The sequence below is a fragment of the Nuphar pumila genome, chromosome 13 (assembly GCF_984573655.1).
Source record: "Nuphar pumila chromosome 13, dmNupPumi1.hap1.1, whole genome shotgun sequence".
Lineage (NCBI taxonomy): Eukaryota > Viridiplantae > Streptophyta > Magnoliopsida > Nymphaeales > Nymphaeaceae > Nuphar > Nuphar pumila.
Genome location: NC_143261.1, coordinates 27670960 through 27685292, shown reverse-complemented (window position 1 = coordinate 27685292; position 14333 = coordinate 27670960). Strand labels below are relative to the sequence as shown.

Genomic DNA, 14333 nt, shown 5'->3' with positions numbered 1-14333 from the left:
TTTCCCCTTATTCAGATACAGCTTCCCAATATAATTTAGAATTTAAAACCCCATAAGTCTAAATTCATCAAAAAAAACTATGATAAAAAGATTGATGGTACAACAATTTCAGGGCAACATGTACGACAGCTAGAAGTTTGTGGGCGTATGCTTGAAACATATCAAATGTTAGAGGCTTTTGGTATAATACCATCCAAGAGAAGAGGATTAAGTGTGGTCCCCTGTGGCCATCTCATGGAGGGATACAACCAAAGGTTCAACAAGAAATGTGAAACAATGACTTCCACTATGCAACTGACATTTTTCTATCCCTTTCACCCAACCATGTCTTCTTCAAGGTTTTTCCCCATGAGACATTCCATCAATTCCCCCTTATTTCATTATAACCTTCTTTGAAATATGATCGACCATTACCCATTAATTGAAGTAGTTGACCAGATATACAATATTAGCACAAATTGTTTTATCTGACTAGTTGCTCAAAGAATGACAGATCCCTCCAAAAGGGAATCTCCCTACCATCTGTTCCCCACTCTATTTCCTTTCAAAAAGATTTTCAAAGTCATTATTTAACCGTTCAAAAATGCTAGAGCATTGCCTCATTTGATTTGTACCTTTTCAAGAGTAAACTGACCTGTAAATCACATACTAACCATTAACAGCATATAACTTTGTGAGGGGTCAAATCTCATCACCAAATTTTGGTGAGGGCCACCACTACATCACTTATGCAGTCAATGGTGATGTCAATGTTTAAAAATGTTTATGAAGATAAACTTATGTTTTATAACATTATATACAAAGGGAAGTTATAGAAAATAGAATACCAAATTCAAGATTTTATTTGCTAAAAGTCGGTACATACAAATGTGCATGTTAAACCATTACCAGGCAAAGGCACAACTAACAAAAAGTCTGCATTTAATGAAAAAAATCAAAAATTGAAATTTTAACACAATTTTGAAAAGGCAAAAGCTCATATTTAGCATATATAAATCTAGAGATAGAAATCCAAAATGTTCTTAAATAAATCCATATGTAGTCATAGACACAAATATTGGTCTCAGCGAGGCAATTTCCCACGATATTATAGGTTAGGTTGATAAATCTCAGGACTTAAAAAAAATTTAAAAATTTAAAAATAACATATTTAGACAATAAAATACATATATATTAACAGAAATAAGCAAAAAATGTAAAAGAGAGAAAAGAAACATATTTAAGATGTAAAAAATAATAAATAATTGATAATATTATGACATTATCACGAGAATATCAGAATACGATTAGATTGGTGATATTTTCAAATTATCATGATATTTTACCTTTAATATTGTTTGTGGAAAATACAGTGATAATATCACAATATTTTGAAAATATTGTAGATATTTGTGAATTGTGACTATGTTACATAAAATCAAGATCCAAACCATATCCAGAAACAAAATTGAAGAAAAGAAAGTCTCAATCACCACTAATGAAATCATTTGATGCAAATCTATGATCGAGGACCCCCCCCCCGACATTTCCTCTTCTTCTTTGACAGCCTTGCATGAGAGAGAGAGAACCATTTTGTAGCTTCATTCCCATTAAACATGGATGTGAATGGCATTTTATTAAATAAACTGAAACACGAAGAGCAACTGTTTGCCAGGTGACACCTAGGTGAGAATTGCCTAGGCCTTCCCAGATGTTCAACCAGCATCTAGTGTCCCTTCACCTAGGTGCTAGGTTAGGACCAAGTCATGCTGTTGACCACTAAGCTTGACCACCACTGTCAAATTTATCAATCTTGTCCAAACACCAACTCTGATGCTAGGAATTTCATCTTTACTTGCTTCCTTCCATAAAAAGGTCACAGATTTTTGCATATTGCCACAAAACTTGGGCATCAGAAAAAAGCTATGTCACATGGGTGCGGGTGCGGGTGTGGGGATGCGGCACTTTCAAAAACCTTGGGTGCGGGGGTGCGGCAATATATATATATATATATATATATATATATATATATATATATATATATATATATATATATATATATATATATATATATATATATATATATATATATATATGTATATATATATATATATATGTATATATATATAAAAGGGGGGTCCGGGGGTTCTTCTCATTAAATTCTTGTGATAAAATAAACATGATTTTTGTGATAAGCAAAAATGGGTCTTTTCATGGTTTTTCCTTAACCAACCATTTCTTTTTTATGCCTAAGAGTGTTGAGTTTGTGAAATTTCATATGGCTCGGCCCGAGTTCCAATTAAGTTAGTATTTTTCAATGTAAAAATGATAAAAAAATTATTATTTTAGCAGGTATGGTTTGGGATCTGATTTATCATTTATGTAACCTTATAAGGTTCGGGTATGGTTTCTCTTATGATGAGAATTAGACTCTAGTCCAGGATCCTGGTATGGTTTCTTATGATGGATTCCATTAGACTCAAGTCCATAACCCGGTACCATTATCTCATATAGGGTTTGAGTTTGATTTCACTTAAATCCGAACTAAACCAAACCAAACCAAACCCGTTGACACCATGAAATTGAAAGTGGGCCTAACCACGAGCGATAATGTGGCGGGGCCAGCGCTTCGCACTCATAAGAGTAGTGATAATAATCTCTCTCTCTCTCTCTCTCTCTCTCTCTCTCTCTCTCTCTCTCTCTCTCTCTCTCTCTCTCTCTCTGACGCGATGATCGAGGTGGAGAGCTGGAAAGGTGAATGTGAAGTCTGTACAACTCATTTAATTCATGCCTGACATAGCGCAGCATTGAACCAGTCATTTAATTCATGCCTGACAGAGCGCAGTATTGAACCAGACATTTAATTCATGTCTGACAGAGCGCAGTATTGAACCAGTCATTTAATTCATGCCTGACAGAGCGCAGTATTGAACCAGTCTGGGTCACCTTTCATTCATTGCTCTCTCTATGTCGCCTTTGTTTTCGTGCTGCTTGTGATCTTTTTGCCTCCTGAGGAAGAAAGCAGCAATTGAGATTTTCGAATCCTACGGAATACTTTTGAGTATTTTATAGCTAAAGGAGTCGATCACACAGCACTCTTTTGGCTCTCCTTCGTCTGAGAGAGAGAAAGAGAGAGAGAGAGAGATGGGGAGAGCTCCATGTTGTGAAAAGCAAAGGTTAAAAAAGGGTCTGTGGACGGCTGAAGAAGACGAGATCTTGGTCGATTACATCAATAAGAATGGCCATGGCAGCTGGCGCTCCCTTCCTAAACTTGCTGGTACTCTTTAATTTCCTACTTGTTCATTCTTTCTTCTTCTCCATCTCTGTTTTCTCTATTATTTTTTTCTCTTTTGCTTCTCCTTGGTTTTAGTCCGTTTCATGGGTTTCTTTTTTTTTAAAGGATCTCTTGTCAATGAAAATGGTGTACTCTGTTTAGTGTCACCCATGGTATTTCTTGAGTAAAAAGAAGAAATATATGAAGGGGGCTTTAAAACCCCAAACAAGCAGTACACAGTGAATTATGTACGGGTTGTAAAACATCACTTTCACAAACACTGAACACTATAGAGTGGGATTTCTATATCGGTTTTCATTGTAGAGATTTGCAAGCATCCAAAAGGGGGATTTTTAAATTCCGCAGCCCATTTCATAGGGCAATTTTTAAAAAAAAATATATCCAAAAAATAGACCAAAATGACCTTGGGTGTGTTGACCGCACCCGCACCAACACCCGCGTCGCGTCGTGTCGACGCGAGTGAGGCACCTGTCTGGCCGAATCCCTGTGACATAGGAAAAAAGAGAAAGTGAGAAGTAAATGGTATTGGAAAAAGAGAAAAATTGAGAAGCAAATCGATTAACTAGCAAAAAGGATTTGGTCATGGTCTCTCTTGTTGCCTATAAAGGATATGGGCTAAGTCATAGGACTCACTAAACTTGGTGATGCACCCGCGTCGACACGATGTGATGCGGGTGCGGCACCCAGTGCCATCAATATAACCCTAGGTGCAGTCAACCCACACCCGGGGTTATATTTGTCCAAAACAGACTCGATCAACTTTGACCGAGTCCATTTTGGACCATTAAAAAATAGTGACCCTTTTTTTATGCCAGTGAAATAGGGAGGAAGAAGAAAAAGGACGAGGAAGAAGAAAGAGGAAGAAGAAAGAGGAAGAGGAGAGGGAAAAAGACAAAAGAGGAAGAGAAGGAGAAGAAGAGAGAGAGAGAGAGCATATTGGTGAGCAGAGAGTGACAGCACACCGGTGAGCAGCTACCTCCTCCTCCGCTTCTTCTCACTTCTTTCCACCTGAGAAAGAGAGAGAGAAGGGGGGTTCCGTGCCCCGACTCAAGAGAGTGTGAGAGAGAGAAGGGGGTTTAAACCCACCTATGAGAGAGAAAAGGGGTTTTTGTGCCCCCCTTTTTATTAAAAAGGTCGGTCTGGATCAAGTGTGGACCCGGTCCACACTTGATCTAAACCATGGTTGCCAGTTGAGGAAGCGGGAGCGGGAAGCGATATGGGAAGTGGGAGCGGGAAGCGAGGCACTTTCAAAATTTTAGGAAGCGGAAAGCGTGGGACCACTTAGGAGCGAGGCCGGAATCGTCTCGGAAGCGACCTAGGAAGCGAACCGGAAGCGACCTAGGAAAGCGTGGAACCACTTAGGGGGAAGCGAAAAAATAAAAATAAAAAATACAAAATACAAAATACAAAATAATTGAAAAAATTGGGGAAGCGTGATGGGAAGCGTGCTTCCCATTTAAAAGTGGCGCTTCCCCGCACACTTCGGAAGCGCGACGTTTCGCGCTTCCCCTTTTACCTAGACGCTTCCGGTAACTCTGATCTAAACTCAAAATGAGAAGGGGTTTCGTACCCCCACCTTTTTATTAAAAAAGGTGGGTCTGGATATAGATCCACACTTGATCTAGACCCAAACTCTCTCTCTCTCTCTCTCTCTCTCTCTCTCTCTCTCTCTCTCTCTCTCTCTCTCTCTCTCTCTCTCTATCTATATATATATATATATACACACACACACTCCCGCACCCAAATTTTCTTAAAGTGCTGCATTGCCGCAGCCACACCTATGTGACATAGGATATGGGTTGCCCGAGATTGGAGCTTCGTGAAAATCGTGTATTTTCAACATCCTTCCAAAGGGTCACTTTGGTTGCACTGAAAAGCATGAAGATTTTTATTGGTATGCCCAACTGGCAACCGAAGATATACTGGCAGTTAGTTTTTCGTATTCTCGTCCATGTTTTTGTTGCCATTAATCCTGAATGGATTGGTAGCTTCCACAACAATAAATGGCAACAATTTCTCTAGGATTTTTGTAGTTTATCTTCAATAACTTATAACACATCCACCTCTATTCAACATAGTAAGGGAGACACTAATACCATTTATTAGAGAATTGCTAGAGCCACTTTCTAGATAAAACTTATGTCAAATTGAGGAGAGGCAACAAAAAATAGCTAAGACCCAATTGTGCTTGATTCTACTTAAAGCCAAGCCGAAATGAACACCAACAAAAGAAATCTCACATCCACTATCTCCACTTTATCCCAAATATCATTTTTTTCAGGAGCCAATGTAGATAATCCAATAAACATTATCCAAATCCTTTTCTAGGTCAGTTTTCTATAAAATCACCAAGCTTTGGGGCACTGATGTAATGCAAAAAAACACCACCATTAGCAATGGTCCTTAAACATATATCAACTTGATGGAAAATCTGTAAACACATCCCCAAAGAAAATGGTAAATAAATTGATATCCATAAAGATTTCAGAGCACTCAAATACACATGTCCAGGTTGTAGTATCTGTCATATTTAATAGAGTTGAAAATCGCCATTGGAATGCCCCATTCATCAAACTCTTTCTTCATATGTGACCCTAGAGTCTATTTTTAGGATGTACTAGATGAGAAATTATATCATACTACCAAGTCATGCTTCCCAACAAAAATCCAGGGTCACCCTACTATATCTAAGAAAAAATAAAATATTTCATCCCACTCCCCCATCATGCCAGTTCAGCTTTCCCAGCCTATCAAGATTATAGCAAAAAGAGAGATGTCTTGCAGAATAAATGGTACCAAATTTCAAGAAATTGAGCAGCAAATAGCATACGGATGAACACAGCAGTCAGATAACAGCATGAGAAATATACATCAGCAGCCAAAATAATATGGGTAGTTAGAAATTTTACAGAGTTCCAAGAAACAAAATTCTGTAGCCTACCTCAATCAATCCATCTGTAATACATGCCGCAACTGATGCCCAGGGCAGTAGGTGTAGATCATGTTCTTTTGCTGCTGCCGCCGCAAAATTGGCAATTCTGCTAGACGAAGATGGCATAGCATGTACAATGAAGAATTTGTCTGTCCTCTTCTCAAAGCTAGTCCCACATAGTCTCCCTCTTGAAAAGTCTAATGAAAAGGAATCTGTCTGGTCGGTTGAGGGTTTTACAGACTTAGATAATCTCAAAATTGCCTGACGATGAAAAGCTATGTCATCAGTAGGTGACTCAATGAAGCATGAATATATCTTCTGCGGCTCACTAGCATTATCATCCCATATACACATTTCTATCGATGTAATACTCTTAAGAAAGAGCAGTGTGAAAACAGATTCCTCATAGAATTGATTAAACATGGAACTGATGTCGCTTTCGGAGTACACCTGCCCGGACAGCTTGCTTATAGCTGCCTGATCTGCATTTCTCAAAGGAAAACGAAATAATGTTCCATTGAAAGGCTTTCTCATGTCACAGCCAAAAGCACAATATGGTAAGAATTGATCGTTATAAAGTGAAATAGCTGATGAGCTAACATAGTCCAGACGTTTTCCTGGATTTGCAGATGAGACATTTGGAAGGTGTATCCCCTGGGGATCAAATAACACCACATACTTCCCGCTCACAAAAGAAGGTAGATCTGTGAGATGATACACCGAGTTGAAACCAACCCTACAAAGCAAAAAGTCAGACAGGCATAATATTCTTTTTGCCTAATCATGTGCAAAAGAAATTTGCACAAGCATGAATAAGTTTTTACCCATATAGTGAAATGCACCAGCATGATGTGCGTGATGACAGAGGCAGATCTATTAAAGTACTTTTATTTGGTGGAGAATGGGTAAGGAACAACAGCTCCTAGAGATCTCACAATGATATTCAAAGAATGGGCAGATCATTGCAAAGAGACACATAGAGTTTTTTAAATGAAAATTTCACTTGGCAACAAAACATTTAATCCTATCCAATTTATTTTTCCACCACAGGCATCAAATGCAAACTGTACACTAGCTAACTAGAATCCTTTGCACAAAACAATCAACAAAATCAATTCCATTAGCATTGATGGGATCACATTCGCAGATGAAGGAAACATTCTTAGAAAGGTCCCATCTTACGTCTATGACCTGTATAAACAAAGCCTACAACCAAGGTAGATGCTTAAAGCACCTTTAGAGTTTCAAGAATTTAAAAGAGGAGAATTGCTTTCTAAATGACAAAAAGGGCTGATGGATGGACTCCAAGCTTCCCTATTTGAAATCAGAAAATTTGCAAACCAAGCTTATTAGAGGTGATTCAAGCAATATATCAAAATCTGATGAGTCATATGAGACTGAGTTACTAATAAGTTATCCAGAGGAAATCCATGCAAACACAGCACTCCATAGGAATTCAACAGATCCATGTTAGACTTAATCCCAAAGAAGGAAACAAGCAATATATCAACGTACTAGCATCTCTCTCTCTCTTATCTAACATATGTAAAATCAGCATCAAAGTACTGTGAAAGAATTAAGGTTAACCACCCACTCCTCGTAGCAGAAAACCAAAAAAAAGCATGACAAATTTAAATCCAACATGGATATTAATTAAACTATCTTAGATCATGAAACTGTGCACAAGATTAAAGCTTTTCTAAAGTAGGCACACAAAAAACATTAAATAATGGTGTAAGATTTGGATGTGCATATTGTCAGGAGCAAAAGTGCTTTGCATCAATGGTAGATTAGCAAGACTCTTTTAAACAAGGAAAAGACTCTGACAATGCAACCACATCTCACCACTTCTATTCAACATAGTAAAGGAGACACTATATTGATGTTCAAAATGGTAGGTCGAAAAATGCATTAAAGATGCATGCATCAATCCTCCACTAAAACACCTGCAACTCAAGGATGAAATCCGCATCTTTGGAGATGACTGAGATGGCATGTTATAATAAACTTGGAGAATTCGGCTTGCACTAAGAGTGTTTCAAATAAAAAGGACTCAAATTTTAATAATAAATGAGCCCTCAACCCTTTTAGATTCAGTTTCAAGAGCCAAGCATGATATCAAATATTTGGGGTTCTATATTGGAGACAACTACCAGTGAATAGTTTGACATGCTCTTTTTAATGGAACCCAGCATCAGCCTTTGAAACGAAGTGGAAGACAAGATTCAACAACAAAATCTGTATTGAATGATCAGATTCTCATACATTGACAGCTAGGGTTACTTTTATCAAGTCAGACTATATTTATTTTATCCTTGTTGATCATTCTAAGTCCTTACCTTCACAAATTAGCAAATACATGAGATCTTACATTTAGAAAGGCACCAAATTTGGCTGGTTGGAACACATTCCCATTACCCATAAGTAAAGGAGAACTTAGCATTTAATGGCTTGAACTTATAAATCATGCTTGTGGTGATGAAAGGATGGTGTCTCTTAACCAAAGATAAAAGAGACTGACGGATTAAAGTGGTAAGATTCCCATGAGATTGTCAAAGATCAAAGTAATAGACAAAAAGGATTACCCGTGGAAGGATTTGCTTTCTTCACTCAAATCATTGAAAACTAGGTTTTGGAAAGACCCTTGGTCATAGATTCCATTCAGAAGAAGTCTAAAAGATGATCAGGAAAGGCTTATGTTGGCATTATAATGCAAGCAAAACTGGAGGATGGCAAAATGAGAGATTGGGAAAGTCTTATTGGGCAATAGAAGACAAATAAACCTGAATTCATATGGAGGAGGAGATTGTACGAATTGGGAGAAAATGGCCACTCTAGGGTGAATTTTTTAATTTATCTCAAGCTTTAAAAATCTTAACATCCCAATATCTTAGAAAACCCTTCACGTTGAGGGGGGCTTGGGGCAAAGAGATAGAGAGAGAGAGAGGCCTTCAAATTTCTCACTTTTATTTTTAAGTGTTGACAAGGTTTTCCCAAGTCAAACAATTTTCTAGCACATAGAAAGCACCGTAGAAAACTTTTTCAGACAAAGCTCCTTAAAAACAGGAACTCTCTCTCTCATGCTTGCCACTCTTCCTTTTTTTCTCTTGTTCAACCAGTAAATTGTTGAACTCCAAAAAAACTGCTTCAAATTATTTTACTTGAAACTGTTCACGAACATTCTTGGCTCTTGGATTTGGACACCGAGGCCACCCTCTCTTCTTCACCCCTCTCACTATATTTTCTTCTTCAATACCCACATTCTTCTCTATAACAGCTCCACTCTTCATATTGAAGGCAATGGTTTTTCGCTCAACAACCTTCATTAGACTCTTCTATTGTTCCACTTGATCATGTTGGCTCGATAAGTTTTCTAGCAATTGGAACCAAGTACCACATTGGTTGATCAATAGGATGGATCAAACCCATGAGAAATGATAACAAGTGAGTGACTCTCATTGTGAATCCTCCATACTTTTTTTTTTGGAGTCTTTGTGTCGTTGCAAAAGAAATATCTACTTCTTGGGGTCTTATGTCGATGCTTTCAACCATGGTTGGATTTCTTTTTCTTTAGAGAATTTTGTAGTGGTTTGTGGATGACAGGATGACGGGAGTAGAATGAAAGGTTTGTGAGGCTTCACTCTCCTTATCTTAGTTGACAAAAAGCATCAGTTGGGGCCTGGGCGGAAGACCCTAAAAAGAACTAGTCGGAGCCTAGGAGGGACTAGTTGGCTTAGGCGGAACTAAAAAAAATAAAACATCAAGAAAACCAAAAAATATTACAATAAATAAAACTAAGCAATAAACATATGATTGTAACTATGAATGAATTATAAGTGTGTAATTCAGTGTAACATATTGCATAATTCATAAAATTGTACAATATTGCACATAGAATATATATACATATATAAAAACTATTTATTTGTGTTTAATACAGCATAAGATTTCATTTTTTGAGATGGTGAAAATCAAAGGCTAACAATTTATAAAAATAAGGGTGGTTTAAAAATGATAGAAAACATCATATTTGAAACAACTTTAACAGCAAATAATAAATGGAATATGTTAATCATGATCCAATGTTTAGATTTAGTTTTTGGAGCTTAAGATCTATGTAAAACAAGTGTGTACCAACATAATCTATGGTGGAACAGTCTGTCGCATGGGTATGGGTGCAGGTATGTAGGGTACGACGCGGCAATTTCAAAAATTGTGGGTACAAAGATATATATATAGAGAGAGAGAGAGAGAGTAATGGGTAGGTGCTAAATGAAATATGCTAAATGATACGTGCTAAATGGGATTTTCAGGGTTTTTTTCATTTTAATTTTAAATTCTGACTGTACAAATGTGATCTATGTATTTGATTTTATAGGGATCAGCTCTTTAAGTGTTTGATTCCGACACATGGGTGGGTTTTTATCAAGGTTTTAAAACCCGTGACTCGGAACTCGACTCGTTCTTTATTGACTCGTGACTCAGCGGGTCAACTCGGTGACTCGGACCAGGTTTTGTTAACTTTTGATTTTAAAAGAAAAACAATATATAATTTGTCTGAAACCATGTTTTTGAGTAAACATAGTCTCCAAATGTCTGTAAGAATATAAAAACAACTGCAAAGAGCTATAGAGGTTTGCTTGAATAATTGAATTTGATATCTATACAAGCACTTTGACTAATTCATGACTTGAATTAGAGGATTTGGTCACCGTGAGTTCAGTTTGCTACTACCTAAGGTTCCTAAAATGGCCAATCATATATGCTAGCTTGTTTTAAAAGTTTTAATTCCCTCTCTAACAAATCCATAAATGTAAAATAGGGATATATGTGCATATTGAAAGTTTACAGAATGCCCAATATCAACATAAATAAGCAATTTTCTCATGTATAAAACTATGCAGGAAATATATTAATGGCACAACTATAAAAAGACTACTAATATTTGAATATGTACAATGCTTGTTCACATAACAAATGGATGATGAAACCTAAATGTGACTTCCCATAGGCACAATTGACCCTCCATATATAGTGAGAATCATTTCTTTAAAATATTTTGCTAGAATAAGTTGATAACACAGGGTGAACAGTAGTTCGAACAACATGGCGATTTTATTCTATGGATTTAAATGCTTTTTGATCTTTAAATGATTTTTATTTTCCTTTTTATACAAAATCTGGGGGTAACCCTTGTTAAAATATATGTACTTATATATTTCGAAACTGTAATTTGAAACTCAAAAAACAAATTTCAAACATCCAAAAACTCGCCCGAGTCAGGCCGAGTCAGCCCGAGTTTTGGCAAACCGAGTTTGCCTTGTCGGGTTGACTCGCTGGAGGGTCGAGCCGAGCCGAGTTAACGAGTTGACTCGGCGAGTTTTAAAACACTGGTTTTTATAAGGTTCAAAAAATCAACGGTCCAAAATCTGTATAAATTTTCAAGGCTCTAAATACCATTCTTTTCATCAAAAACACGTGATCCAGGTATGGATTCCTCGTAAATCGATCACACCCAACCCATTTATGGGGTCGAAACTGCGAAAAAAAAAAAAGCACCGGAAGAGCAGAAAAACCCCATTTAACATGTATCATTTAGCATATTTCATTTAGCACCAACCCATTACTCTCTCTCTCTCTCTCTCTCTCTCTCTCTCTCTCTCTCTCTCTCTCTCTCTCTCTCTCTCTCTCTCTCTCTCTCTCTCATCATTGTTTGATTTTGTGTCTTTCCAAATTTCCACAGCAAATATGTTCCATACATGATTCATGAAGGTGGTTTCCTTGCTTGAATTCTTGTTATGGTTGAATGTATAGTTTGTGTTCCTAATACTTAATTGTGTATCGATATATCAATCTAATTTGCTTTCTTGCAAGTGTGGCCCCTTGTTTTGGATGAATCCTATAATATGGAATTGGAATGGTATAGCCTTTCATAGCACCAGCACATTACTAGTCTCTTTTAATCTACTGATAAAAAAATCCCTTAATATATGGAGCAAAAAGTTGTGATGCCATGCACCTAAATACGACAAAAAAAAATAACTACCGTTGCCAAACTTTATGTATTGTTATTAAATAATGAGATATCTACCATTTAACCTCCCACCTTAACATAAAAACAAAAATGCAAATAATCACAACTCTCTTAATGTCAATTAAACTTGACCACTAGAATTCAGTGACCAACTACCCCTTTGATCTTCTTGATTTTGGATTTAAAAATTCTCTGATTTGTGTTCTTGTTCAGTAGTATAGCTAGTGTCTGCGTCAAACCAAATGTGTGTTGAACATGCATGTTTGTTTAGCATTGATTGGTTCATTTATCAACCAGGCACAAGACAAGACATCCTGCAATAATAAGCATATAAAAAGAAAATCCTATATGGGTGACTTGGCACAATTTAGAGGGTTCTCACCCCCGCCCCAGTTCCGAGCAAAGTAGAATGGTTTGCGCAAAACCACTCTTCCTACGTATATAAACGATTTTCTTGTTTAATATCCTGAAAGCCAATGCCGAACAGACCAGTACAAGAACGATCGACTCGCAGTGTATCTAGAGCGGTCACCGAAGCTATCATGGAAACCAAAACATTCACAATCAAGCTAGAACTGTCTCATGGATACGAATTTTGACAAGATTACTATCAAGAATTACCCGAAACGCCCGGTTTTCCACGTCTGGCCTTGCTTCTTGCTATCTCCAATCTGCGAGATGCTCACGAAATCATCCTCCGTGAACACCGAGTTGTTGTAAGTGAGCAACGCCGGGCCCTGCCACTCCGCCAGATTCTCCGACAACAAGGAGACGATCCCGTGAGTCCTGCGATCCAGACACAAGCATATTTGCGTGGCGCCCGCATCGTCCGCGTTCTGAACGAGTTCCTTCAGAACCGTCGTCCCCTCAGGGTAATTCACGAGAACCTCGCGTATCCTTCGAGTCAGATCGACCTTCTGGCCGAAATCCTCCAGGAAGGGCGAACCTCCTCCATGCGAGTCCATATCCCCCTTGGATTTGATCGGTTGACCGCGCAAATAAACCGCGTCTCATGGATCAAAAACCCTTCCGCATCCAATATGAAGAAATCGAAACCCTAGAAATCATCTATCGCGATGAGGGGAGTTGAAGAGAACGAAGAAACCCTAGTTCCAATGACGAGACGGGAGACCTCTTCGCCGACTGAATGGGAATCCGGAGAACCGTTCGAATTTATATCGTGATAAATTTCGCGGACTTTTCACCACGAAAAAATGAAAGTGGGGAATTACCGATGGCCTTCCGACGCGATTCCTCCTCACGGGAGACCCGAGATCGAAGCACGCGGAGGACGAGAGGAGCGCAAAATTATAGGCGGAGACGTGCTCTCGAGAAAAGGACGGCATCTATGCGTGCTCAGAAAGGAGTCAGCAGTTCTTGAGCTCTTAAGTGGGGGAGGGCAATCACACGAATATCCGTTTCACCAAGACGTCATCTTTCTGCTCACGTTTTTTTTTTAATAAAGATAATGTGTTGAACGTTAGTTTGATTTTCATTGAAATTATTTTCCAACAAAAACTTCACCAATCCGCTCTTTCTGCCCACCAAGAATAATTTCTCATTAGCTTCAGCCTTGCGACAAAAGACACATATGCTGGTATCAAACCCTAACCTCCAACTTCAAAGCCTTGAGCTAACCCACCTAACCAAAGTGTTTGAGCCCTTGCCAGCTCTAGAGAAAGCTTGTTATCTATCTCAAATGTTAAACAAGTGTCCTTAGATCCCTTAAACCAAGGTCTTTCCTATGATTTAAGTAAATTCAATTGATTAACAAGTTTGAGGCATATAAATATATATTGTGTGTGTGATAGAGATCGAATGTGCTTGGGTGGCGTAAACATTATAGAAAAAAATATAAGGTGGTTTTGTACCCATTATTTGTATGGATCTAGCCATTAAATTAAATGATAGATCTAACTATACATATGTGTTTAGCATGATTTATTTACTGTGTTAGAAGGTTTTATCATTTTTAATAAGTCATAAGATATAGCAAAAATCAACAGCTCACGTTTTTTTTTAAATAAAGGTGTTCTATAAATGCCCTAAAACTTTATAAGTCGGTCAACTTTAAGACAATAAAATAAGAACCA

At 37.7% G+C, this 14333-nt stretch overlaps 1 protein-coding gene across 2 annotated transcripts in view; it reads right to left on the bottom strand.

Moving 5' to 3' along the window:
- Positions 1 to 13520, bottom strand: part of LOC149818186 (Zinc finger, C3HC4 type (RING finger) family protein) — a 125784-nt gene extending 112264 nt beyond the window's left edge. The window contains exons 1-2 of one of the 2 annotated variants that reach the window (XM_089984741.1): positions 12862 to 13520; positions 6216 to 6942 (exon numbers count right to left, since the gene is read on the bottom strand). In XM_089984741.1, coding sequence (XP_089840867.1) covers positions 6216 to 6942; positions 12862 to 13205 — 1071 coding nt within the window. In that variant the 5' untranslated portion in view covers positions 13206 to 13520. The remainder of the gene's footprint in view (positions 1 to 6215; positions 6943 to 12861) is intronic. The other variant, XM_089984742.1, reaches the window with a different exon arrangement.
- Between the last annotated feature and the right edge of the window lie 813 nt (positions 13521 to 14333).